General features: G+C 46.4%; 1 protein-coding gene across 6 annotated transcripts in view; it reads right to left on the bottom strand.

Annotated features, from left to right (window-relative positions):
* The window catches only part of LOC105467916 (sorting nexin 29), a 590024-nt gene that overhangs the window by 350284 nt on the left and 211990 nt on the right, over positions 1 to 27750 (bottom strand). For all 6 annotated transcript variants that reach the window (XR_011616096.1, XM_071083656.1, XM_071083659.1 and 3 more), the window contains one exon: positions 24398 to 24480. Coding sequence is in view for 5 of the 6 variants with exons in the window: in XM_071083656.1 (XP_070939757.1) it covers positions 24398 to 24480 (83 nt within the window). In the remaining variant the exon portion in view is untranslated. The remainder of the gene's footprint in view (positions 1 to 24397; positions 24481 to 27750) is intronic.

The raw sequence follows: 27750 nt of genomic DNA, 5'->3' as shown, positions 1-27750 counted from the left end.
CCCAAAGTGCTGGGATTACAGGCGTGAGCCACCGTGCCTGACCTAAGTTTTGTATTTTTAGTAGAGACAGGGTTTTGCCATGTTGGCCACACTTGTCTCGAACTCCTGACCTCAGGTAATCCTCCAGCCTCAGCCTCCCAAAGTTCTGGGATTACAGGTGTGAGCCACTATGCCCAGCCTAATACTAGTACAATCTTGATTTTACACATAATAAACTGAGGTCCAGGGAGGGTGTGTAACTTGCCCAGCATCACAGAGCTGCTGAGTGGTAGCACTAGGGTTCACCGTTACATGGTCTGACTCCAGAAACCCTACTCATAACCACAACTCACAATGAGGAAAGGCACTTCAGATTACTAGTGTCAAAAGGAGGCAAGAGCCAGAGTCCCAAATTTAGAATCCAAAGACCTAACTCAGTTTCCCACTCCGCCACTTGCCAGGTGCAGAGCCCTGCGCTGAGCCTCAGCTTAGCCACTTTTAAAGTGAGAATAATATCTACACCTGTGGCCTCAAAGGGCTGTCAAAGGATCCAAAAGAAAACAGCACTCTGCAGGCTGGGCGTGGCGGCTCACGCCTGTAATCCTAGCACTTTGGGAGGCTGAGGTGGGCGCATCACCTGAGGTCGGAAGTTTGAGACCAGACTGGCCAGCACAGCAAAACCTCATCTCTACTAAAAATACAAAATTAGCCAGGCATGCTGGTGGGTTCCTGTAGCCCCAGCTACTCAGGAGGCTCAGGCAGAAGAATCACTTGAACCCGGGAGGCAGAAGTTGCAGGCAGCCAAGATGGCGCCATTACACTCCAGCCCGAGTGACAGAGTGAGACTCCGTCTCAAAGAAAAAAGACAGCACTCTGCAAACCGTGAAGCTTCACCCAGATATGAAATAGCCAGCCCCACTCTTCTTCCTGGCTGCACCAGAAGCCCAGCGGGAAGCTGCCCCAGTTGAAGGTCCCTTTGACTTAAACACACAAGCTGGTGGTCGTCTTGTATCAAGTGGTCTTTTTCCCTGATGAAAATAATGCGTGTCCACTGTGGAAGAGGTAACAAGGAAAGGAGAGGCTTAGAGGATGGGCTGACATCAACTTCAAGCCCGCTTGTTTGAGAATGTTTCAATGGGCAGATCAACCATTTCAACCAGTACACAACCCCCTCCAACCCACCCTCATCCCCGCACCCCTGTCAGCAATCAATGTAAATTTACCAGGCTTGTTTCTGTTTCCTAATTTGCTCGGGGACCTTGGGCAAGTGGCTTAAGCTCTCTGTGTTTCTGCATTTGCAGAATGAAGATGATAACGGCACCTACCTATGTAGGATTACGTGACGATTCAATGAGTCCATGTACAGGTCTTAAAACAATGCCCCGCATGGAGTTAGCACTGCTTAAATTTCAGCCTTTATTCTTTATCATCCTCTCTACCTCACGTGGAAAGGTCCAGTTCAAAGGCAGCGAGAAAGGAGAGCTCCCTTGGTTGTCACTGCTGGTGAGTTGAAATGAGATGGCACGGTCAGTGACAGTGCCCTGGAATAACCAGCCCCTCTCTCGGGGGTTCCTTAGTGCCCCCGAGGAAGCATGGGATTACGCGGGCAAGAGGCAGTCGGGGCATTTTCAACACACACGCTGGAGAGCAGGCAGACAGGACCAAGACACGCGGGGCTCCGGGTGCCACGATTTTCCAGCAAATGTGATGAACGTTCAGTCCTTCCCTTCCCAATACTTCCCCACAAAGCCACCAAAGTTAAACCCAAGTTGCTGGTCACTATAAGCCATGAATATCCCATCCGGTCATCCTTTTTTTGTTTATTCATTTTTGAGACAGTCTTGCTCTGTCGCCCAGGCTGGAGTGCAGTGGCGCCATCTTGGCTCACTGCAACCTCCACACCTCCCGGGTTCAAGTGATTCTCCTGCCTCAGCCTCCCAAGTAGCTTCAATTACAGATGGGTGCCACCATGCCCAGCTAATTTTGTATTTTTAGTAGAGATTGGGTTTTACCATGCTGGCCAGGCTGGTCTCAAACTCCTGACCTGAGGTAATCCACCCACCTCAGCCTCCCTAAGTGCTGGGATTACGGGCCTAAGCCACCACACCTGGCCCATCTGGTCATCCTTTGGACAGGAACAAGATGAGGGCCTGATTTCCCAAGCTCAATGACCTAGACAGTGACCCCCAGCTTTCTGCCCCCACCCTCCAATTTCTCCCCTCCCCACTCAGCCTGCTGCGTACCAGCGCCAAGTTTGCCATTCTTCAGAAGTACCAGAGATTACTACGTGTGCCTCGCAGAAAATGCTGAGTGGAATGAAGAAGGAAAAAAAAAAAAAAAAAAAAAAAACTTCATCATACGATTCATATATGGGCAAGAACTACAAACAATTCAGGGCGCTAAAATTAATTTGCTCCCCTGCCAATGAAGAGAGGGTGAGCATCGAGGCAGACTGTAATAAAGACGTACTTAATGTGTACAGCACATATTTATTCATTTTTAGAAAATGTGCAGCGCTACAACCCCCCTTCTCCCATAAAACCTGACCATCCTACTCAGCTGCTATTCTTATCCCTTGCTCATTTGCGTAATTTTAACACTGCAGAATATAGCCAGCCCAAGAATATGTTTTTATAATTACACCCATCACAGGAACTGTCAGCATCTAATGAAGGATAATTTCAGCTATTATAAGAAGCTTAAAAGATCATTTTCATGAATAATTCGTAATATGAATCATTAAATTCAAACAATGTCAGAAATTTAAAAAAAAAAAAGAAAAGAAAAGAAAAATATTTTAGGTGCCTAAAAGTAACCATCCCTTTAAAGGCAGAATCCAGTTTCTGATGTGCACAGAAACAACACAATACACGGGGCAGGTCAGCACGAGAGGGGAAGAAACATGCAAATTGGCTCAGGTCACTTCAGTCTTTTGATTTTTCATCAGGTCCCCCTAGCCTGAGGATAAAATCCCAGCCTCATAGCAGGTCACGCAGAGTCCTCCTGCTTGATCCCTGCCTGTCTCTCTAGTTCATCTCTCACCTCTTCCTCCTGCCACTGTAGGTCCTATGCAGGCCCCTAACCTCCCAGGGCTTCTGTGCCTGTAAACATGTTGCTCTCCCTCCCTCCCTCCAGCAAAGAAAACCTGCCTGAAAATGAACCAAGCCTACACTGGAAGCAGAACCAACACACAAAGTGATGCATCTTCCTGCTAAACTGTTTGAGCACCTGGATCCAGCCACACCTGCACCCCAACCTTCTTAGTGCTGTGAAATAACACACATCCTTGTTACCTTCAACTCACAGCGTGATGGCGGTGGGGTGGGGGTTCCTCTTACTAAAATAAGGCTGCAGGCCTCAAGAGACTCTGGAGTAATAGCAGAATCAGTTTCCAAGGCTGGTCTGGACCAAAGCCCACAAAGCCAAACACTCAGTCAGGGACACAGAGACAGTTGAGGCCAGGATAGGTAGTGGTGGGGTGTGTGTGTGTGTGTGTGTGTGTGTGTGTGCATGCGTGTGTGCATGCATGTGTGCTGGGAGGCTGTGGAGTGAGGGGTATCAGGATCAATGTAGGAGAGACTGAGCCAGACCCAAGAGAGGACAAATCACCTATGAGGTGGCCTGGCCAAGAGGTGTGTCTATACTGCATGGTGGTAGAAAAGCCCCCAATCCACTCTTTTCAGTGAAACATGAAAACCAAAGGACAACCCCCATTTCCAAAGGAAACTGGTCTGGGTATCACTTTGCAATTAGAAAGACATTATGTGTTAAAATACGCAGGAATTTTCAATAAGAAAAAACGTGTTTATACATTCAATAAGGAAGACAAAAAGGGAAGAATGGCCTTCACAAACAGAAGAGAACATCAAACAAGTATATCATGGCATTCCAGAATATTACCAATGTCTACACAACAACAGCCTTCACACTACAGGTTGTATCTCATTAGCAAGGCAGTGAAAATAATCAGTAAGTCACAACTGACGTTTGTTAAAATAGAGTAGAACAGGATATAACACATGAGAACGTTCTGCACATAATAAAGGTTAAGTATTGTTCCCAGAAGGTTGTGTCTCAATGACTATATACACATATGTGTATGCTTAAAAGAGTATTTCTTACTGTGGGCCACAGTCAAAAAGGACTGAAAACTACTTTTACAAAATATGTTAGATCAAAAAAAAAAAAAAATGAGGATGTAGATCAGAGATGACACCTGACGATATCACATGTTGTTTTCAAACCGAATGATGGACGCTGCACCCACACTTTGAATCAGCAACAGCACTTCTGTACCTCTTTCCTGCCAAAAGGCCCCAGGACATAAGGACACAGCTTACTACAATCTTCTTTGTAGTAGCAAAAACCTGGAAACAACCTAAATTCCATCTATGAGGAAATGATTTGAAAAATTATAGCATAGCCACACGATAAACTCTAATATGCAGATATTAATGATTTAGTTATACATCTGTTGATCAGGAGGAAAATTCCTGAGTGTTCAGTGATACACTCTTACCTGAAAAAGACAAGGTCGACCAGGGATCAGCACCCATTTTCTTCAACGGGCCAGATGGTAAATATTTTGGGGTTTGCAGGCCACAGGCCTCTGCAAGAACTATTCAACTCTTGTGTTGTAGCTCAAAAGCAGAGATGGAAATAATGAATGAATATGGCCATGATCCAATAAAACCTTATTTATAAAGGTGGCATACCCACGGGCCGTGGTTTCCCAACTCCTGATATAGACTGTAATTCCATTTTTGGAAAAGAAATAGAACAAATATACATTTGTTTGTGGAGTACAGATTTGTGTGATTACCTCTGGTGATCTAAAAAGGGTAGCATTGGGAGAGATTAACTTCTTTACATACTTCTGCGTTGCTAGACTTGTTATAAAGGGCATACATTTCTCATTTTTTAAATTCTTTTTTCTTTTTTTTTTTTTGAGGCGGAGTCTCGCTCTGTTGCCCAGGCTGGAGTGCAGTGGCGTGATCTCGGCTTACTGTAAGCTCCGCCTCCTGGGTTCAGGCCATTCCCTGCCTCAGCCTCCCAAGTGGCTGAGACTACAGGCGCCTGCAACCATCCCCGGCTAATTTTTTGTATTTTTAGTAGAGACGGGTTTTCACCGTGTTAGCCAGGATGGTCTCGATCTCCTGACCTCGTGATCTGCCCGCCTTGGCCTCCTAAAGTGCTGGGATTACAGGCGTGAGCCACCACGCCCGGCCTCATTTTAAAAATTCTAATAAAGTATTAAATTATGTAAAAAACCAACGTATGAAGTACAAGCTCTGGTGTCTACTTTCACTGAAATCAATTCTCTGTAATATATCCCAACAATTTTTTTATCATTGGAAATAATAGAGCCTTCCATAATTCATATTTAATTGGATGTCAACTGTCATAATTGGAACTCTCCATCTAAAAATTGTCCCCAAAAGGTGAGAAAAGTGATAACAAGTCATGGGAAACCAAGAAAAAATTTATTCTCTCCCAGTGAGGACCAGAATTATACAGTAAGAGTAGTTTAAAACTTACACTCACAAGCCTGGATCCACTGTTCAGTAAGCTGGGCAGTTACCATCCACATTTTACAGGTGGAGGATGGGGCTGAGTTTATGCCATCCCCAAATGACATGACAATTGAGCATGAAGCCAAGATTTAGACCTAGGTCTGAATTCCAGTTGAATGAAATTCACTTGGCATTGATCAATAGCAGATAAATAGCACATATGCCCATGGTAAATCCAATCCTTCATGCTCCAAGAGCACCCTAGATTTACAGGGAAAATAAGCACGGGACTAAAAGCAGCTGGCTACCTTACTGCTGAAACATTAAGAGAAGGATCACCTCTGTTTCACCCAAACAGGGATGAGTCACTGCCTCACCTACGGATGGCAGACATACTACAGGTGGTAGATGCACTACTGTACTACCTGTCTACAGGTGTTAGACATACTACCACCTGTAGGTTTCAAAGTATCAAGTAGAGACCATATTTCACATGTCTCCACTGAACTGACACCATCACTGTATCTCTAGCAAAGCCAGAACCTCCTCCCAGATGGCTCATCAAAAGCATAGTAGCTGCTAACAAACAACTGTGGCAGAAACAGCAGGTGTTGGGGGCTGGGCATGGTGACTCACACCTATAATCCCAGAACTTTGGGAGGCCAAGGCAGGAGGATTGCTCAAGCCCAGGAGTTCAAGACCAGCATGGGCAACATCATGAGACCTTGTCTCTACAAAAAAAATACAAAAAATTATCCAGGCATGCTATACTCCCAGCTACTACAGAGGCTGAGATGGGAGAATCACCTGAGCCTGGGAAGTCAAGGCTGAGGTAAGCCATGATCACACCACTGCACTCCAGCCTGGCCAATGGAGTGAGAGCCTGTCTCAAAACAAAAACAAAAGAAACTCAGCAGGTGTACCCTAATACCCATTCTTTTCTTCTTTAGCAAGAAAATCAGTAATTTTTACCAGGTGCTTGGCCACCTAGGTGGAAAACAAAGACACTATGTTTCCCAGCATCCCTTGCAGCTAGGGTGGCCTCATGAAAGGTCGTGAGCAAACTGCAGAAGAGAATATGAGTGAACTTGAAAACTCAGCACTAGAAATGATCCAAAATGAGATGTAGGGGTGGGTGAGGCGGGGAGGGCACATGGGCAGGCAATGTGGCGAATGTCACACTGCTAGCAAAGGACAGAGCTAGAACTTTCTGGGTCAACACCCACGGTCTAAGTCTTCATGCTATAAGGCTTCCCAGTACAGGCTGCATAATAAATGCTGTCTTGCCTTCCATAGGAAGACATGAAGGAGGAGACAAGACAGTGGCCAGCTTGCATGCCCATCAAACCCGACTTCTTCTCATCTTGGACACACGTGTGGCTGGCTGCTGACAGGTGCTTGATGTTATGTACACTCACATTGTACCATCATCTGATTTTTCCCGAACTCCCTACCAATGATTTATTGCTTTTTGTGCCATCAGATTTCTTCTGAGCCCATAAAAAGTCCATGGGTCAAGTAAAGGGTCAGGGGAGGGGTCACGAAGCCCTTCAGGCAGAGAATGCTTCTCCCAAGACTGTGGCCAAGTGCTGTACCTACCTGGAAAAATATATTCCAAAATACTAACAGTGCTGGAGGGTTTATAAATGCTATTTTATTTTCTCCTTTTTCTCTTGTGTCTATCTTCTTTAATTTTCTACAATGAATATAATTTGGGGTTTTTAATAAGGAGAAAGAAAACACAAATTGTTTTTCAACAACCTTATTGTTGAACAACAATGTAAGGCAAGCCATGATGACCTCCGCAGGCTGCTTCTGGCCCAGGGTGTCTGCCTGCTTGCTGTCTACTCCAAATCCTTCATTTTGCTCAGAAGGCAGCAAAGACCACTGAAGAAAGGCCCCGCAACTGTGCATGCACCACTCCAGATGGGCCAGCAGGAGGACCCCTGCACTCTGCTAATAGCACTATAATGAGGGCAGTCAGATGCAAATGAGGGCAACAGTAATTAAAGGTAGAGCCTTGCTTGGCTTAATTGGCTCCACCTGCAGGAAAGGGGGTGTTTTTGGAGGAATTCACTCCCCCAGTGAGATTACGAGGACAGAATCGGAAAGAGAGGGTAAGGGGGCGCTTGGAAAGCTGAGGAATTCTAGGCACAGCACCTACCTCAAATGCCTCCCAGCGACTCTGGTTAAGTACACCCAACTTGGGCATCACAGGACCCAAGGTCCACCTGCCTGCCTGTTCCGCCCCCTGGCTTGGCTGCCTGGCAGAAATCTTGAACTGGAAAGACCAGGCAGCCCCCTCTGGAGCCCAGGTTCCTGTGCCTACCCAGTCACCCGAGTCTATGAGCTCCAGGTGGGCAGATACCGAGTATTACTCACTTCTGTATCAGGACATCAGAGATCCAGGCCCTGCCACTCCCCAGCTGTGCACCTGGGGCAGTGCGCTTGATGATAACAATCTAATACTTACATAGCGCGCATGGAGGGGACTTTAGCCCAGTCTGACCCCACTATACACACTCTGAATTTTTTTTTTTTTTTTTTTTTTTTTTTTAATGTAGAGATGGCGTCTCAAACTCCGGGCCTTAAGCAAACCTCCTCCTACCTCAGCCTCTCAAAGTGCTGGGATTACAGGTGTAAACCGCCATGCCCAGCCAGTCTCTGACCTTTCCAAGCTTCAGTTTTCCCGTGTAAATGGGGATAATAGCACCCACCTCAAAGGACAGTTGCCATGAAGCGGTTAGCACAGGGCCTAGCAGTGGTGCTTAATCCATGTTAGCTATTATTAGGCGCTCAGCAAACTCATTCATGCATTCATTCACTCATTCATTCATCAAATGTCTACAGGCACCAGGCACTGTTTTGGAAGCTAGGTGCACAACAGTATCAATATCAAGTCAGTCCCTACTCTCATGAGCTTATATCCTGGCTAATGTTTCTTGAATCTGTCACCAAAGAAATAAAGAGATTAAAATTTTAAAGTATAAAATAGGCAGCAATAGACCTGGGAGGGACCAACTAGGAAAAATGTTGGCAGGGAAATCGTGCAGGGCTTCCTGGAGCAGGGGTTTCTGGAGGTGAATGTGGTGTGCCAGGCATCAGGGAGACTGCAGAGTACACAGAAGGCACACCACAGAGAGGACAAGGAGGGAGTCTATTTCTACGGAAATGCAAAGAATGCAAGTGAATCCATACACCAGTGAATTGAGCCCAGACCAGGAGAGAGGCTCTCTCTCTGTACAGGGTGTCGATTCTTCCATTCAGCCCGAGAAAAAGAAAATATTCAGGCAAGCCACTCTCAACCAAGGTCCACGGCATCATTACCCACTCGAGCAAAACAAAATGACCAGTTTCCTTACAAAAGCTGCAATGAGAAACTTAGAGCAGTTTTCAAACTCAAAGTGGCTTTTCACAAAACAAGCCACCTGTCAGCTCGCAGGAGGGAGAGGAGTTGAAAACAAAAGCTGATTGACAAAGTACACCCATAAACACAATGCTGAGACAGCCCCAAAAAGTTAATAATGACAACAATAAATATATGTCTGGCCTCCGCCTCCGAGGAGGGAGCTGAGGCACTCCAACTGCTCCTGTTGTGTTTCTGGGTCTTTGTTTTCTACTAAACAATAAAAATGAAATGAACAACAATCATGAATCGATACTTGATATTTTGAGGCAATTCTGTTTGCAGTGATTTGGGAGGAGAAAGCCTCCTGCCAGGGAAGAAATCAGGTTGAACAAATAAAACGTTACCCCTTATGGAGGTCGCCAGAGAGATGAGGGCCACTCTTCTAGAACCTGGGACTGGATCCTCTTGCAGCTGTGACCCAAAATTTGATGTTGTTTTCCCTGGAGTGGGGTACACGGGGGTGGCTTGAGGGGACTTTAGCACCCTCCATCCCTGACTCCATCAGCCTCATCCTCCAAGGCCACCAGAAGAAGCAGGGACTCCTGGCTGCCTACCCAGTATTCGTCGTCGCTCCTTCCTTATCTGCCAAATAAGCCCCACGTTTCCCAGCCCACCTTGCAATTTGGGGTGGCCACATAGCTGGGTACTGGGGCTGCCTGTTCAGGGTTTTATTTAAAGGTCGGGAAACTGGCTAATGACACAAATACTGTTTTGTCAGGATAATGGATTGCAAAGCTTTTGAAAAGGTTTGCTCTATAATTCTCATCTTAATTATTCATCCACTTGGAGAAACTAATTTACAGGTGTCTGCTAATGTGCTGTGACCTTCCACAGCCTGGACACTCTCCTAAATGCATTTCCAACCCACAACATCAACCACTGCCTGCCACTTTGCCTGTGTCATCACTTTTAAACTGCAAATAATTCTATAAAGTCAGTGTTGTTTTTAATTTTTTCTTTATTTCAATACCTTCACGGGTATAAACTGCTTTTGGTGACTTGAGTGAACTGTGTAGCGGCAAAGTCTGGGTTCTCAGTGCACCTGTCACTCAAACAATGTGTACACTGGTCCCAACAGGCAGTTTTTCATCCCTCGCCTCCCCTCCCCGTCAGAGTCTCTAATGTCCCTTATGTTTCTCTATATGCCCCTGTGTGCCCACAGCTTGGCTCCCACTTATAAGTTAGAGGATGTGCTATTTTTCTGTTCCTGAGTTACTTCACTTAGGATGATGGCCTCCAGTTCCATCCAAGTGGCTGCAAAAGACAGTACTCCACTCTTTATGGCTGAGTAGTCTTTTTTTTTTTTTTTTTTTTTTTGAGACAGAGTCTCACTCCGTTCATTGCCCAGGCTGGAGTGCAGTGGCACGATCTTGGCTCACTGCAGTCTTCACCTCCTGGATTCGAGCTATTCTCCTGCCTCAGCCTCCCAAGTAGCTGGGATTACAGGTGCATGCCACCATGCCCAGCTAATTTTTTGTATTTTTAGTATAGAGGGGGTTTCACTATATTGGCCAGGCTGGTCTTAAATTCCTGACCTCAGGTGATCCACCCGCCTCGGCTTCCCAAAGTGCTGGGATTACCAGCATGAGCCACAGCGCCCAGCCCTTTGTGACTGAGTAGTATAGTATGGTGTATACTACCATGTTTTCTTTCTCCACTCAAGAAAGTATTTGCAAAGTACACATCCGACCAGGGGTTGATATCCAGAATCTACAAGGAACTCAAACACATCAGTCATGAAAAAAATGAATAATCTCATTAAAAAGTAAGCAAACAAGAACAGACATTGTTTCAAAAGAAGATATACAAATGGCCCACAAACATATATAAAATATATGTTATCTTTACTCCTCAAATACAAATACTGAAGCTCCGAGATGGCAACTTATTCCAGGAGCGCAGGGCTGGTAAAAGACGGGGCTGGGATTGGACCCAGGTTCCTCCAACTGGAAGTTCTGCGCCTGCCTTTCCCCCTCCAGTTCTAGGAACGCTTCCCCAGGCTCCTCCTCCAGGCAATGGCTTCTCTCTGCCACGGAGGAAGCAGCCTTCGCAGCCAGAGAGCAGGTCCAGTCTACACACAGCCCTGCTCCTGAGAAGCCAATGGTTCTGCTTTCCACCAACCGTGATGTCCACTTCCGAGTCCCTCCCACGCTGACCCGACTCCCCATGTGACTCATGGTACACAATCAGATTTCAGTCTCCGGGGGGAAAAGGCGAACAGGGTGCATTTTTTCTCAGGACAAAGTACATGGTGGATGCTAGTCAGTCCAACAGAGGCTGCACCACATACACAGGCATCTCTGGGCTAGCTCATCACACACCACCACCGAGCCCCAGGAGAGGCAACATACCCTAGCCGAAGAACACGTCTGAGAGAATCAACTCCAGAAGCGCTGGGAAAAGCATGGATTTAACAGAAAGATCCGGGTAGGAATCTTGGCTCTGCTACTTTCTAGGTTAATTTCATGTGCCAATGTGGCTAGGTCACGGTACCCAGATATTTCATCCAACACCAGACTAAATGTCATTGCAAAAGTATTGTTTAAATGAGATTAACAGCTTAATCAGTAAAGCAGATTATCTTCCATCATGAGAGTGGGCCTCATCCAATCAGCTGAAGGCTTTCGGAAAAACAAACAAACAAAATGGAGGTTTCATAAGGAAGTATGAATTCTGCCCCAAGACAGCCTTTGGACTTGAGTTGCAACATCAGTTTTTCCCTGGGTCTCCAGCCTAGAGGCCCACCCTGCAGATTCTAGAGTTGACAGATGCCACCATCACATGGGTCAATTCCTTAAAATATCAATCAATCTCAATCTGTCTACACACACACACACAATTGGTCCACATTTCTGGAGAACCCTGACTAATACAGTGAGGTTCAGCACACCCACCTCTCAGAGCCTTGGTCTCTCGCATCTGTAAAACACAGGCAACACCCCCATCCTCACAGAGCTGTTAGACGGAAAAAAACTGCAGGGAAAGCTACCCTGGGGCCCAGCACATTACAGGTACCCAATGAACAGAGCTTCTGTTATGTGTCAACCAGGGATTTCTCTAGATGGTTACAAGGCCTTGTGGAAAAAGGTTGAGCTGAATAAGAATATGTATTCGAAATTACCTGCTTGTTTATATGTTTAATGTCCATCTCTCCCACTAAATCTGAGGGGTCTCCTTGGGCCTGAAGTATTCCCAGAACTGTGTCTGGTACTCAAGGAGTATTCAATCAATATTGGCTGAATGAATGAAAGGGTGCTCTGACCTTGTACTTTACACAAAGTAAACAACCTCACTTCCCAAACCCCCCGGGGGTTTTGGAGTCTGTGTAAAGAGGGAGGGAGGTGGCGGGAACAACAGCTTACGAAGCTCCACTCTGCACCAAAGGATGTGTTGGGAACTTTACAGCTAATTCTCTCAATTACTCCTCAGCACAGGGGTTGCAGGTGAAAACAGTGACCAAAAGGCAGTTACTTCAAGCAGGGAGGAGAGCAACTATGAGGTCCCCTGTTTATAAACTTAGTATCTGAAAAGGTAAAGGCCACTTGAGATTCTGCCCATAAAACAAATACAAAATAGACCGCGACAAAGTGAAACAAGAGAGGAGAGAGAGAGAAGGGGAGGAGACAGATAAGAGGAGGAGAAAGGGAGGGAAGGAGAGAGGGAACACGTGAGAGAGAATGGCCAGCAGGTGAGGACACCTTGGCTACAACCTGAAGCAAGGATGCAGCTGGAAAAAAGAAGGCAAGCCCAGGGGGAGCAGAAAGATGGTGGAAGCTCGGCGGTGGAGCAGTCCAGAGGGAGAGGAGCTTCAGGCCTGGCTGGATTCCCTTTCTCTGTCTCTTGACTCTACCTTCCTCTGCATCAACTCCATGCTCAGGCAAGACTTCTCAGTCCCACAGAGAGTGATGGCGGACATCAGTGCTCCCAGCTCCTCGGGAGGCCGAGGCGGGAGGGATTGCTTGAGCCCAGGAGGTGGAGGTTGCAGTGAGCTATGATTCTACAGCTGCACTCCAGCCTGGGCAACACAGCAAGACCTTTTCCACTCATGGGAACGTCTGCGTCCCTTGAGTGGAAAAATGAGCCCCAGCCCCAGCCTCTCCGGTTCAAGTCCAGCAAGTAAAGGTGTGCGCCTCCTGCTCTAAGACCCCAGCAGCACTGTCACAGCAGTGACTGGCTCTGACCAAAATACACGCACACCCTGAACCAGTGTGCCCAGGAAGTAGCCAAGGTAGGGGGGGTGACAGGCCCACATAAACCACATGGATTGAGGGCTGGACAGAGGGTTTCCCAAAGAAAAAACAGGTTACCAGGAAAGGGGGAATGGATACTGACTAGACAAAAGGTATCCAATGTCGAAGGTGCCACGAGCACACAGACAGAAACTGAACCAGGACTTCGACCCAAACGAATTCATCTTCACAGCCCACGCTCTTTCCGCCAGCACCTGCCACCCTTCTCGGCCACGCACAGTCAGATGGGCAGGCTCTTACGTAGCGAGTCTTCAGTCTCGACAACAACAGAGGGCCAGCGTCCTAAAGTCATGCCACCTTGTTAAGGACAACACACAAACAAGGAATACCTGACTTAAGTGCAGAGCAGCAGGTAGGCAAGGTCCAACTCATGCTATTGACCGAGGAGCGCTGAACAGCAGACAGTTGGGGCCACTGCTGGTCCCACGTCTCCTAAGTGGTCCTGATGAGACTACAGAGGAGTCAGACACGAGGCCGGTGGCCCAGGAGCATCCCTTCAGCCACCTACAGGTCCCAGCTATGGAGCCGTTGAGCCCCACCAGGATCTGGTCCAAACAGAAATGAGGAGTCTCGAGCTGGAGAGTGAGAGGACAGCAGGTGGTCACTCAAACTCTTAAAACACTCAAAGCCAGGTGCGGTGGCTCATGCCTGTAATCTCAGCACTTTGGGAGGCCAAGGTGGGCGGATCACTTGAAGCCAGGAGTTTGAGACCAGCCTGGCCAACATGGCAAAACCCCGTCCCTACTAAAAATACAAAAATCAGCCAGGCATGGTGGCGCACGCCTGTAATCCCAGCTACTTGGGAGGTTAAGGTAGGAGAATCGCTTGAACTCAGGAGGCAGAGGTTACAATGAGCTGAGATCACCCCACTGCACTCCAGCCTGGGTGACAGAGTGAGACCCCATCTTAAAAAAAAAAAAAAAAGAAAAGAAAAGAATCAGAACATAACTCTGAAGCTTCACCACCAATGACCAGCAGCTGCTAACAGAGGAGATAAGAACAGCACAGTATGCGACCCCGCCCACCACAGCAACACCAGATTCCCTTGTTTCCAGACTTGGAATCCCACAGCTAAGTCCACAATCTGCCCATCATCTCTCCAGGCTCCAAACCGTCACAGAGTCAGGACATTATACTTTAACCCCCTGCAACCCGTGAGTTTCACAGGGAATACCTGCCTGTCTCATTTGTCAACAACCAACCAAATTTATCTAAAGCCCTATTTTTCCCATTAGTAAACCAAGATTTTCAGGAGAAGCCAAAAGCACTTTACGGAAAGGGGCAGCTACAACATGGTCTCTCCGTCGCAACTGGTGCCTCCAATGTAAATGATACCACAACATACCCGTGCAGAACAGACCTTCTAACAGCCCCCTAACAAAGCTAAGTACATTTCCAAAACGCAACCTAGTACTGCAAGGATCTCCATAAATGCAGAAATCAATGAGTAACAAGTGACTCAGTCTTTCTTTTTCTTTCTTTTTTTTTTTTTTGAGACAGGGTCTCACTCTACCGCCCAAGCTAGAGTGCAGGAGCATGATCATGGCTCAGGACAGTCTCAACCTTCCAGGCTCAAACGATCCTCCCACCTCAGCCTCCCAAAGAGCTGGAACTACAGGCATGCACCAGCACACCTGGCTAATTTTTGTTTTAATTGTTTGTAGAGATGGGGTCTTGCTCTGTCATCCAAACTACAGTGCAGTGGCAGAATCATGGCTCACTGAAGGCGCTTGCCCAGGCTGATCTTGAACGCCTGGGCTCAAGCAATCATCATGATTCAGCCTCCCAAAGTGCTGGGGTTATAGGCGTGAGCCACCACACCCAGCCAAGTGACTCAGCATATCTGACAGACATGTCGCTAGCACATTCTTGGACACCCTTCCTACCATAGACCCTCACAACCTATCAGGTATTCCTTCTGAGACTCCAATAGCACAAACCCCAAAATAAGCTCTTTCTGAAGAGCCACACAAATGAATGAGAAGATGGAGACCACATGCCTCTGAGTGCTCCAGCAGGGACAGCAGAGCTGGCCGGCCGGCCACAACTCAATGCTCCCCACTTCCACAGGGTAGATTTCTTGTGCAAAGCAGCTGCCCAGCCAGAGAGAAGAGTTCTGAGACCCCTCTGTACCCAGGTGGGGCTGTATGACTAGCCCTCACCCATGGAACGTGAGCAGAGCGGTGTGGTCACTTCTAGAGGAAAGGAGAATGAGAATCATCTCCCCGCTCTTAAGTGGTATGGAATGTTGCTTCCCGAGACTTGTTTCCCTTCTCAGGGAATGCTCTTTCCATCTACATCAACATCTCTGTGACTGAAATCACTCCCGATAGTCACTTGGATGGACCCCGGTAACAAGTTTTTATTAAGCACCTGTTGTGTACTTGATTAATAAAGAAAAAACCTGCAAGTTTCTAAGTCCCAGACCCTGCCCCCTATGTGGTCACATGGTCTAGCAGAGTAGACAGAGCACACACACAAGACGTGACCACAAAATAACCCATAGTAGCAAAAAGCAAATGCCAGACTCTGCTTACTGCTCGTAACAAGCACCACAGGGGTTTAGGAAATTGAAAGATGCATGTAATTAGATTTCTTTCAGGTGATAGGAGAAGAGCTGGATCTTACCATAAATGCAACGGCTGGCCTGAGCAAGCATAAGGGAAGCGGCGTTTCTAGGAGGGGAGACTGGATGAGCCAAGAGTGGGGTCGTAAAGTGGTTGTGATGGTGGCACATGAGACAAACATAACAGCAAAGCAGCTTCGTGATGAGCAGTGAGAGGGGGCACATGACGGTGGGACAGGAAGGGTCGGGAACGGAGATGAAATACAATTACCCACGGTGGATTATTGTGGCAGCAGGGATTGGGGCACAGTAAAGGCACTGGGTTAACTCACACAGTGGTGGTGACCAGCTTCCATCGAGCCTCCCTGGTTTTTGTTTTTTATTTTATTTTTTAGACAGAGTTTCACTCTTTCACCCAGGCTGGAGTGAAGAGCTGTGATCTTGGCTCACTGCAACCTCCACCTCCCAGGTTCAAGCAATTCTCCTGCTTTAGCCTCCCAAGTAACTAGGATTACAGACACGTGCCACCACACCCAGCTAATTTTTGCATTTTTAGTAGAGACAGGGTTTCACCATGTCAGTCAGGCTGGTCTTGAACTCCTGACCTCAGGTGATCCACCCATCTTGGCCTCCCATAATGCTGGGATTACAGGCATGAGCAACCACGCTTGGCCTAGCCTCCCTGGTCTTAACTCAATGGTGCCTAGTTGAAGAGACAAATTCTGAGGCTAAATCAGGATTCAAGAAGAAAAGTGCACCCTTGACTAATTTACTATATCAACCACTGGCCAAGAATCAGAGAGTGTCAGCACATTTGTAGCATATTTGCTTACTCTGAACTTCATTAATTGGAAAGGGATATCCTCCAAGGCAGTGGTTCCAAACACCGCACTCCAACCTGCACACTGGAATCATTTCGGAAGTTTAAAAAAAATCCTCATTCCCACTACTAACTTTTGGATCTGGGTGGGTCCAAGCATCAGGATGTTTTTAAATTTCCCAGGTGACTCCATTAAAAGCCAATACTAGGAACCACTGCTCTATAGGGTGAAGAGATGGAAAGACGGGACAGTGAGAGAAGCTCCTCTCCTGCTGGGTCTGCTAGAAAGACTAAAGCTACAGCTGCTGGCAACCTCTTGCTAGTCCAAGGAGAACACCTGGCTGAGAAGGCGGCCAGCACACAGTGAGGGATGGGAGCACCCGTGTACTGACTCATGGGAGCTAACTGTGTGTGTCTCTTTCCAACTCTGCAAACAGTGACATCGTGTTGGCAGTCTGAAATCAGACATAGAAGGAGGATTTACAACACCATGGAAATCTGCAAACATTCTAAACCAGGGTTTTTTGTTTTTTTTTTTTTTTTGCAGAGAGCTATTTGTTAGACGTTTACCAGCACATCACTCCCAACAATGAAAAAAAGTAACAGAGTTGAGAAACCGAATTAAGAAAGAAAAAACTTCTGATGATATTGTTTGAGCCCCTGGATCAAACCATCCCTTAAGGCAGATACTCCTGGACTTCTCTTTTATTCGCTTAAGACAGATTAAATCAGATTTTATGACTCTTGTCATCACAAGAGCTCCGAAAGATGCAACTAGGGCAGGGTCAAAGTCACATGCTAGCTGTGGTCACTAAAAGCAAAAACCACACGTGATCAGGAGAATCCAATTGGAGGCACAACTGAAAGATGCAGTTTCACGGGGGTGACGCACATTATTTGGGGGGCACTAAAAGGAAGGTCTATGAATTTGTCCACTACTAGGCTCTCCACAGCTGCAACGGATCTGAAATCAACTAAAGGCCATGAGATCCAACAGCAGCCAACAGCTCCTATTTTATTTGTATTCATTTATATTATAAACACTTACAGAGCATGCATCATGGATCAAGCACTGTGCAGGCACTTTCAACAGAGCAGGGGAATAGACATGCCAAGATCCCTGCTCTTGTGGACTGTACGGTGCAAGGGGGAACACTGGGAAGAAATAAGCAAGAAAATCAATGACCAAGATACTTCGAGGGCCTGGTAAGTGCTATGTTGAAAAGACGGAGATGGAATGAGGGAGGCGGCACAAGGTAAGACAGGGCAGTCAAGAGGAGGTAGCATCTGAATGGAGACCTGCATGGCAAGGTGGAACCAGCCATACAGAGACCAGGGAAGAGCGTCCCTGCATAAGGGCAGCACGTGTAAACGGCCTAAGGCAGGAACCAGCCTGACATGTTTGAGGATTGGCCTAAAGGCCAGTGTGGCTGGGGTGGACACAGCAAGAGGGAGGATGGTGGGAGATGAGGCTGGAATTTAGCCAGATCACAAGCACTGAAGGCCATCGTCAAGAAGTCAGGACGGGAAAACCATAAGCGGTAAACAGCAGAGTGAAGGGATTTACGAGGTTCCATGTTTACTCCACTTGGGACACACACACACAGAGCCAGCTTTGGTGGACTGCTATTCCTTGCAACCGAAGAAGACTGCCTCAAACAAAGCCATCTTTGCCTCTGTGCACACTGGGAGTGGAAACAGCAGGCCATGCACGTAGAGATGCCCTGAAGCCTGCAATGGTTCAAGAAAAAAAGAATAAAAAGTTACCCTGCAAGCTCCCCTGAAACACTGTGGGCTCCAGGAATCATCTAGCCCACGACTCTCCATCTTCACTGAATCAGCCTTCTAAACTGCCCTGTCCCATTCTTTGGAAGGCCAGGGAAACTGACACCCCAGCCAGAGCACAAAGCACACGCGGGTGTGGAATCAGGGATCGCTGGGCTCACCCCAGGGAAACTGACACCCCAGTGAGAGCACGAAGCACACGTGGGTGTGGAGCAGGGATCGCCGGGCTCACCCCCGGAAAACTAACACCTTAGAGAACAAAGCACACGTGGGTGTGGAATCGGGGATCACTGGACTCACCCCGGGGAAACTGACACCCCAGCCAGAGCACAAAGCACACATGGGTGTGAGCAGGGATTGCTGAGCACACCACACAGCCGCAAAGACACGACACACCAGACAGGCTGATGACTTCCCATTTTTTTGCTTCTTTTGTTTCTGAGAACAAACTTTTTAAACTGCTCCCAAGCCTCCCTCATCTGTCAGCTTCCTCCCACTCAGTCTCCTGCCCTTGCTGCTGATTATTTTGATGGCCACCAGCAATGGTCTATTCCTTCTCCCTCTCTCCCTGGGTTGACTGCAGATTAATTACATGGGGATGCTGAGGAGAGTTCGCAGCTTTAAAATCCATTGCTACGGAACAGGACTACGCTACGGTGGCCAAGAACAGTTATGACAGTGGAGTATCCAGTAAGAGGGGAGGTAGGAGGAAAAACCTTACAGTGCAGGAGCAGATACTGTACGTGGGAAGACAATTCCACAGAAATAATCGCCCTTTACAAGGACGAACAGACCTGTATCCAGGAAAGAGGTAATAATTTGCCATAGAACACATGAGCTATAGAAAACTAGTCAAGCTTGACAACAGGAGCAGGGGAGGCTAGCGGAATGACTGTTCCTATCACCAAAAGGTCCAGGGTGGGACTGTCACAGCAGGCACAGCTGGATTCAGGGACCCTAAAGACAGGATCAGAGCTCGCTTTCTCTCTGCCTTTCAGCTCAGCTGCTCTTTCTGTGCGATGGCCTCATTCCCAAGCTCCACGTGGAGACAAGCGGACTACAGCGGCCCCCGTCTCCCAGCCCAACAGGAAAGCAAGAATTCTTGTTGATTGTGTATGAAAGCCCTGAGATCCAGCCAGAGGCGGCCAGGTAAGGTCAAGTGCCGTGCCGAGGATGAAACCAGTGACATCACAGGACTGACAGTGAGTGAGGACGCTGTCAAGTGAAAACTGGAGCAAGTGCAGAGGACACAGATGTTCACTACCCACACGTGGATGAGGAAGTCACGCAAGCATGTGACACGGACAGACCTGTGTCTCTCTGGTGTCGCGTGTGGCCAATCCTAGCAGGAGGATCTCTTCTTCAGTACACAGAGCAAGCTCTCATGTCAGACAGACGCTCCTGGGAAGAGTCCAGGAGAAGCCCACCGCCTAAGATGGTTCTGTTTTGCAGCAAACACCTCCACAAGAACTTCCCTGCTGTGGGAACATCAGAGCGACCAGCCTCCCAGCTGAACATGCAACCACTGACCACACCCGAAGAATGACACCACCGGCCCACCTGACAGCGGGGCCACGCCACACAACTTCAGAGACGTCCCCTCCAATATCTAGAGGGGGCTGGTCACCGGGTCTGGCATCAGCAATCCCAGATGGATAAGCGCAAAAATGGGGCAAGGGCTTCCTTTGGCCAGAAAGGCAGACAATGCATGGGCAGGGGGTGGAAACGGTAGGTTTTCCCGACCCAGGTGTGGCTACAGATGAAAAGCTGGAGCTCTCCTCTGAGACACCAAGTTTGTCCAGCCAGGGAGTTATGACCAAAAAAATCCTAATCTTCAAAACATCAGCCTCCCACCACCATCTCCATAGGATGATGATGAAGTGAAGACGACGCCCATATCCATCAAAGACTAAATCAATAGCTCCGTTCAACTGTATTAGTCTCCCATTGCTGCTATAACAAATTACCACAAACCTAGTGGTGTAAGACAACACAGATTTATGATGTCAAGTTCAGGATGGCAGAAGGCCAACATGGGTTGTTTTTCCTTTTTTGCAACCTAGTAGTACAAGGCTCACCATAAATGCAGGAAAAAAAATGAGTAACAAGTTACTCTATTTCTTTTTTTTTCTTTTTTTCTTTTTTTTTTTTTTTTTTTAAAGAGACAGGGTCAGGCCAGGCATAGTGGATCACACCTGTAATCCCAGCACTTTGGGAGGCTGAGGCAGGCGGATCACCTGAGGTCAGGAAGGCAAGACCAGCCTGGCCAACATGGCAAAACCTGGTCTCTACCAAAAATACAAAACTTAGCTGGGCATATGATATGTGCCTGTAGTCCCAGCTACTCCAGAGGCTAAGGCAGGAGAATCACTTGAACCTGAGAGACAGAGGTTGCAGCAAACTGAGATTGCGCCACTGCACTCCAGCCTGGGCGACAGAGCGAGACTCTGTCTCAAAACAAAAAAAAAGTGAAACGCCCCAATGGACTCTCTCCCCTTTGGACCCCAATGACTGAGAAGTAATTCTGAAAACCCACTGGCACCTCACAGGGGAGATTCCTGGGTCCAGATGTGGCAATCAGTGTTCTAGGTGAAACCCGAGTCTCCAATCAACCGCCAGTAATGAAAATGGTATTTTGATCACATTTGTCTGATTCCTGCATCTATTTCTTATGGAGAACTTGAGGGGAAAAGAGCCATGATTAATTACATGTTAAAACAAAGTTACGATTTGCTGACCACTTGTTATGTGTTAAGAACAGAACATATAAGCATCTCACGTAACAGCCGCCCTCGATCCCTCAACGCCAACTGACATCCGGCAGAACCGGCGCTCCTCAGGGCTCTCTGATAAACCATGAGCTGGAAAAGGAAAAAGCTCTCTTCCACCGAGTATGGGAACGAATTAATTAATGAATGTATGTATATGTGTTTAAAGGAAAAAGGCCGTGTGAAGAGCCAGAAGTTGACTCTCCAAGTGACAGCTTGACCAGGTCCAGAGACCTTTCCTGCTCCCAGTGCTGGGCACGTTTCCATCAGGCCCAACACCACTAAACACCTGAACCACCCAACTACTTCCTTTCTGACTTCCCAAGTACCAACAGGTGAGACTCCAGGTAAGTCAGCGACAGAGAGGACAGGCCTTCTGGTCTACCCAGCAGCTCCGTGTCTCACGTGTGCTTGCCTAATGTGAGCCTGCTCCTAACGAGCCAGTCTGTCTACACAACCCTAAAGTTGAAGTGATGCACCTGCTCTCCCCAGACCTCTCAGTGAGCTGCCAAGGGGTCTCTGCAGGCATGAAGCCAACTGGCAAACATCTTGTTTCAAATTTCAGCAATAAGCCCAAAATGAAAGCATGAGTTTTCAGAGGGATCTCCTGCTTTCATAAGTGAAACTTCCCTACACTGGCTCCCTGGGGAGGAGAAAGGATGTCCAGTGCCATTAACAACAGAACTGATCAAATGACCAGTAAGAGTTACAATGAAGTGGAACTGCCAGGCGAGTTCCTGGTAGATATGGCAGCCCTTGCACCATGGTTCTAACGCTGGAGGAAGAGCACAAATAATTTGCCCTAAGGTGAGAGACTCAAAAGAGCAAATAAAGGTATCAGCTTTTGGCAAATCTGACATTACCAAGGAAAAACAGCACTTGAGAGGCAAATAACCCAACCTCACTTCTGGACCACATTAGGGGGAAAAGAAAGAAAAAAAAAAAAAACTTTCCAATAGATAATGACGCCACCCAAATTCCAAATTCCAGTCCTTATTTTGCTGCTTAAATAATGATTTTCTTGGAGGGACTAGATCACTCCTCTTAAAAAAAAAAAAAAAAAAAAAAAGAGGGTGGGAATCTGAAATTTGATATCTGTAAAATTAAAGGTTGTCAATGTCTATTCTAAAAGTTCATTTTAAGTTGTTTTGTTTAAACCCTGGAGGCATTTTCCGTAAGAATGTAGTAATGCAGGAGTAAGAGACTGCGGCTAGGTGGAGTCACCACATAATTCATGTAAGAGTTGTCGCAACTACATCCTGAAATGGCTCATATCCAGCTGTGGCTCAGGGCACTCAGGATCGGCCTGGGGAAATGGACCTTCAGCTGCTATGAAAAACCATTCTGCACACTGTAGGTTCCATATGCCCATTTGGGGAGAATCACGCTCAAAATTTTCCGACTTAGAAATGCATTGTGTAGTGCTGAGGTTTTCAAATCAAAAGCAAGCCCAGTGGTGCTTCTTTTTAACCTGACTTTAATAGTCTTGTTGTATTGAATCCAAGTTCTGTGTAAGTAATGTGTAGATTTCACAAAAGGTGGTGGTGCTGTCCACAGGTCACCTGCATTAGAGTCACATATCTAGAAGTGTAAATCTAGAGCCTCATCCTAAGTCCACTGGCATAACTCCCAGAGGCAGGGTCCTGGAAAGAGGTATATTTAATGGGCTCCCCAGGCAATTCCTCTGCACAGTAAAGTTAAAAGAATTTTATAATACAAAGAACCAGAGGTTTGGAGAAAAATGCCTGAGCTCATTTCCACCACAGACACATGCACCAGCCCCTTAAGCTCTCCTAAGCCCCTAATAACAAACTTTAAAATAATGGAAAAATACCTGCTCATCACAAGGTTACTGAGTCAAATCAGAGTACATTTGAACTTGCTTGGAAAGGGCAAAGGGCTAGACAAATACTATTCATTCAAAGCATGTAATGAATGTAGTGAATGACTAAAAAGCCAGTTGCTGGGGAAACAGAGATGAGATATAAAAACTTGGGAGACCAACATATAAATAATTCTGTATAATGAAATGAATTCAGGGCCATAATAGCAATATTTGTATGAGAAGGGCATGAGCCCACAGAGAAAGATAATTAATTCTGCACTGATAACCCCCAGAATGATCACAGTTACCTACCCAAATATGAACGAAGCAAGGCATGTTATCAAATAGTATCACCAATAAGCTGATCCTGATCAAATGGGAACCAAAAGAAATATACAAGCTTCAAAAACATTCACGTCTTCACGCAATTACTAAATAAGTCATAGCCAGATTCCAATCCTGTCTCCTATAAAAATAACAACCATTTATTATATACCGGGTACCATACTAGAAACTCTGCATTCATTGTTTTGGAAAATCCTCACAATGCTCTCAGGACACTGGTGTGATGTCCTGGTACATGTGGGAAAATAATTCCAAGTGGTCAGGCAGTCATGGGTGAGCATGAATTCAGTGCAGGTTTGGTTGACTCTGAAGACATGGACTGGGAGCAGTGGCTCACGCTTGTAATCCCAACACTTTGGGAGGCCGAGGGGGATGGATCACCTGAGGTCAGGAGTTCAAGACCAGCCTGGCCAACCATCTTGGCTGAAGGCTGCAAGACACATCAACCAGAGTTAAAGATCCTTTCTTCAGGCTGCCCTGAGAAATAGTTTAGGAGATTTTAGAAGCAGCACATGGCCCCACCTCATTTGGTGAGATCTTCATGATTGTTCTTCTGTCTACTGGAATTTCTGATTAATAACAATAATAACAGCTAAAATTTATCCAGCATTTATTCTATGGTAGACATTATGCTAAGATGTCTACATGGATTGCCTCATAAGGCAGGTGCTATCAACCAACCTCATTGTAGAGATGAAAAAACTGAAGTGCAGTGAAATTAGGAAACTTAACCAGAGCTGGGATTGGAACCTGATCAGCCTAAGTCCACCACTCTGATTCTCTATCATCTTGGATTTCTGTGGCTTGCACCCGTGGCCTGCTGTGACTTCATCATATCACAAGGTTCACTGCCATGCAACTATCTCAAGACTCTGGACATAAAATTCTCTAAGTACACAAATCAATAAGACTTTTGCTAATAGTCTAGCAAGTGAGTCTTACAATATTAGTTATGCATGTTGCAGGGATATACATCAGGTTTTCCACCTGATTAATTTTCTGGAATCCTGAGCAGCACCATTATTCTAATCCATCCACACATGCACTCATCACATGTTGAGTGTCTATTGCATGCCACGTACAGGTGTTAATGAAAAAGCCCGGCCCCTCCCAACCCGGGCTCAGGCTCCCCCTCACCTTCAGCTGTTTGACCTTCTCTTTTCAGCATCTGGACAGCTCCTACATATTTCTTCAGCTGGACTTTGAGCACCTCGTTCTCTCTGCAAGTACAAGAATGTTAAAATATATATATTTAAAAAGTGACAATGTGGACCCACAGGAGGGGGCAGGGGTGGGTGGTAAATCTGTGCAAAGAAAAGCACAATTTGCATCTTATAAATGTTAATCTATTCTCATGGTTTCGAGATCATCATGAGAGAAGGCTGTGTTACCACAGGTATGTTTGCAGAATACCTTCAAGAACTGTTCTTTCATGAGACAGATAAGCACCAATTGGTTCCAGTGTCCACAAATCCAGAACACAGACACAGGCTGTGCTTAGGCTGTTTGAAGCTACCCATCTATCAGATGCCTATTCAGTGTCAGGAACTCTAGTCTTCTCTCCATTTACAGAAGCATGTACTGACTAATGTGCATTCACTCTGGGGAATGTTCTTAATATTTTTATCAACTGTGACATGTATTAAACACTTATTATTTGTCAGGAGTCATGTCAAGTGTTTGTACAGAATCTCCTTGAATCCTTCCAAGGCACTAACACAACCCTCATTTTACAGCTAAGGAGGCTGAGGCATAAAGAGAAGCAGTTGGACCAAGTCCACACCCACCCCCATGTAAGATTACACTAAGAAACACAGAACCCAGGGTATGACAGGACCCCACCTGCTGAACTCACTCCCCAGGTACACTGGCTGACAACGGAACGTGAGGACCAAGGGGAAAAATCTGCCATTTGTTGAGTATTTAGACTTTACATATGTCTCTTTGAACCAAGCATGCATCCATTCATTCATTCATCCATCCATCATTCAGCAGAAAGGTGCTTCATTCAGTAGAAAAATGCACAGTGGCCTGCAGTAATCTCCATATTTTACAGGAGAAGAGTTGGACAAATAAAGTTTCTGACCAAGGTCACCAGGAAAACTCACTAGTAAGATCTGAACCCAGGTTTCCCTGCCCCCAAGGCCCACAAGGACTCTTCACCATCTCCTTTGAGATTCAGACTTGGTGTCTGACCATCTCTACCAGAGGGAGCTGCCTCTTGCACATTTTCTATTTCTGCCCCCACCCCCTACGCCTCAGGCCTTGAGCCTAAGTGCCTTTAAATGTGCTAGAGTATTTTTTCTTTCCTTGCAATGAAAAGAGCTGAAGACTGGTTTTTTTTCTGTGATTATAAAAATAAAAAACGCTCATTGCAAAATAATCAGAATACATTTAAGAAGAAAAGCAAAAACATGCTAAGACCCCAACATCTTGAAATAAACTCCATTAACATTTTTATATCCATCCTATTATTTCTCTAGGTGCACACACACATCCTAAACAATTTTAGGGGGATGAAACCTCCTTCACAATGCTTTAATTTTTGTGTGAATGTTTGAAGGCTTTTTTCCCCTGTTTACTGTTCCACTCAACACTTCCCCATGGTAACCAATGGCAAAAACCTAGTATATACCTTTCAGGCCTTCCTCCATGCTCTGACAATCACTACCAACCCAATACACTCAGAGTCTCTATGACAGAATAGTATAAATGTTTCTGAGATTGGGACGTCTCATTTAATAATGCACCACAGTAAGCCTCTCACTCAGTCTATTTACGGATGGAAATACCACCCACTGCTATAGATACGCCAAACACTGACTTAGTTGAAAAACTTGAAACTGCTCATCCCTGGTGCCAAGTGTCTGTTTTCAATGCATCTGACTACATCCCAGCCCATGACAACAGCACTTTCTTTGTATTTTGCTTCTCTGTGCTGTATTGTGGCAGAAAAAAACATCAAGATCAAACTCAGACACTACCGTAGACTTAGGCATCACCTGAGAACTTGACGTTCATCTCCGAAGCTCTGGAGAAAGAAAACCACAAGGGAGTCCCTTAGTTATCCCCTCATCCCAGACAAAGCCTGTCATAGATGCCTCCACAGGTATCTGTACTTTCTCCATCTGTGACATGAGTTGCAAATGTTTGAAACGAAATAACAAGTCCTTAAAATGTTTGTGGGAGAGAAAATCTTCCCTGATGGGGATTATACAGGATGTTTTTTGTTTTGTTTTGTTTTGTTTTTGAGATGGAGTCTCACTCTGTCGCCCAGGCTGGATTGCAGTGGCATGATCTCGGCTCACTGCAACCTTAGCCTCCCGGGTTCAAGCAATTCTCCTGCCTCAGCCTCCCGAGTAGCTGGGACTACAGGCACACACCACCATGACCGGCTAATTTTTGTATTTTTAGTAGAGATGGGGTTTCACCATGTTGGCCAGGCTGTTGTCAAACTCCTGACCTTAAGTGATCCGCCCGCCACAGCCTCCACAAGTGCTGGGATTACAGGTGTGAGCCACTGCACCCAGTCTGTAGAGCATGTATTCTAGGATTCCTATAGCCAGAATCTCATTGCTCAGCCCAGCCTATTCCTAATCTCCACATGTGAATTCAAGTCACATATCTTAAAGCCAGGGAAAGAAAGGCATTTATACACATTTCTAAACAATAGTTCATGGAAGAACATTTTCCAAGAGGCCCCATGACCAACAGAAGTCATATCAGTGCTTGGAGGTCAGGTCTCCTCTCTCATTTGCTGCCAGCTGTCAGGCCAATCCTCCGCTTCCCTGTTCATCTTCAGCTCTGGGGCCAGCACTAAAATGTTTCAGATAGCTGCTTTTCTTCTGGTCTGAAGAAATCTTTTAATACTGTGTTCAGATTCTATCTAAAATCACACCTGGCTGGGTGCGGTGGCTCACATCTGTAATTCCAGCACTCTGGGAGGCCGAGGCAGGGGGATCATCTGAGGCTAAGAGTTTGAGATCAGCCTGGTCAACATGGTGAAATCCTGTCTCTACTGAAAATACAAAAATTAACTGGGCGTGGTGGCAGGCGCCTATAGTCCCAGCTACTCAGGAAGCTGAGGCAGAAGAATCACTTGAACCTGGGAGGTGGAGGTTGCCATAAGCCGAGATCATGCCACTGCACTCCAGCCTTGCGACAGAGCAAGACTCCGTCTCAAAAAAAAAAAAAAAGAAAAAAAGAAAAGAAAAAAAAGTGTTGCCAATGTGGAGTGTGGCAGAGTTGGACATCTGAGATGTTTGCACCTTCCTTGAAATTCCTCCTTGCTAGCTATGAAGTGAGAAGCAGCACAGCACCAAGACTCCCTTATAGGTAGAAGATGTGCCTCATTCCCAGAGATCCATACATGTATAGTGGGAAATATGCTTTTCAATCTGCAACATATGAGCACCTGCCTCTGAGTAGGGCACTTAATATTCGAGGTGTGGACGACATGCTCACATTTTACCTACACAGTAACCCTACAA

The sequence above is a fragment of the Macaca nemestrina genome, chromosome 18 (assembly GCF_043159975.1).
Source record: "Macaca nemestrina isolate mMacNem1 chromosome 18, mMacNem.hap1, whole genome shotgun sequence".
NCBI classification, from domain to species: Eukaryota; Metazoa; Chordata; class Mammalia; order Primates; family Cercopithecidae; genus Macaca; species Macaca nemestrina.
Note: the sequence above shows the minus strand (reverse complement) of the source record. Positions and strands in the feature narration are given on the sequence as shown.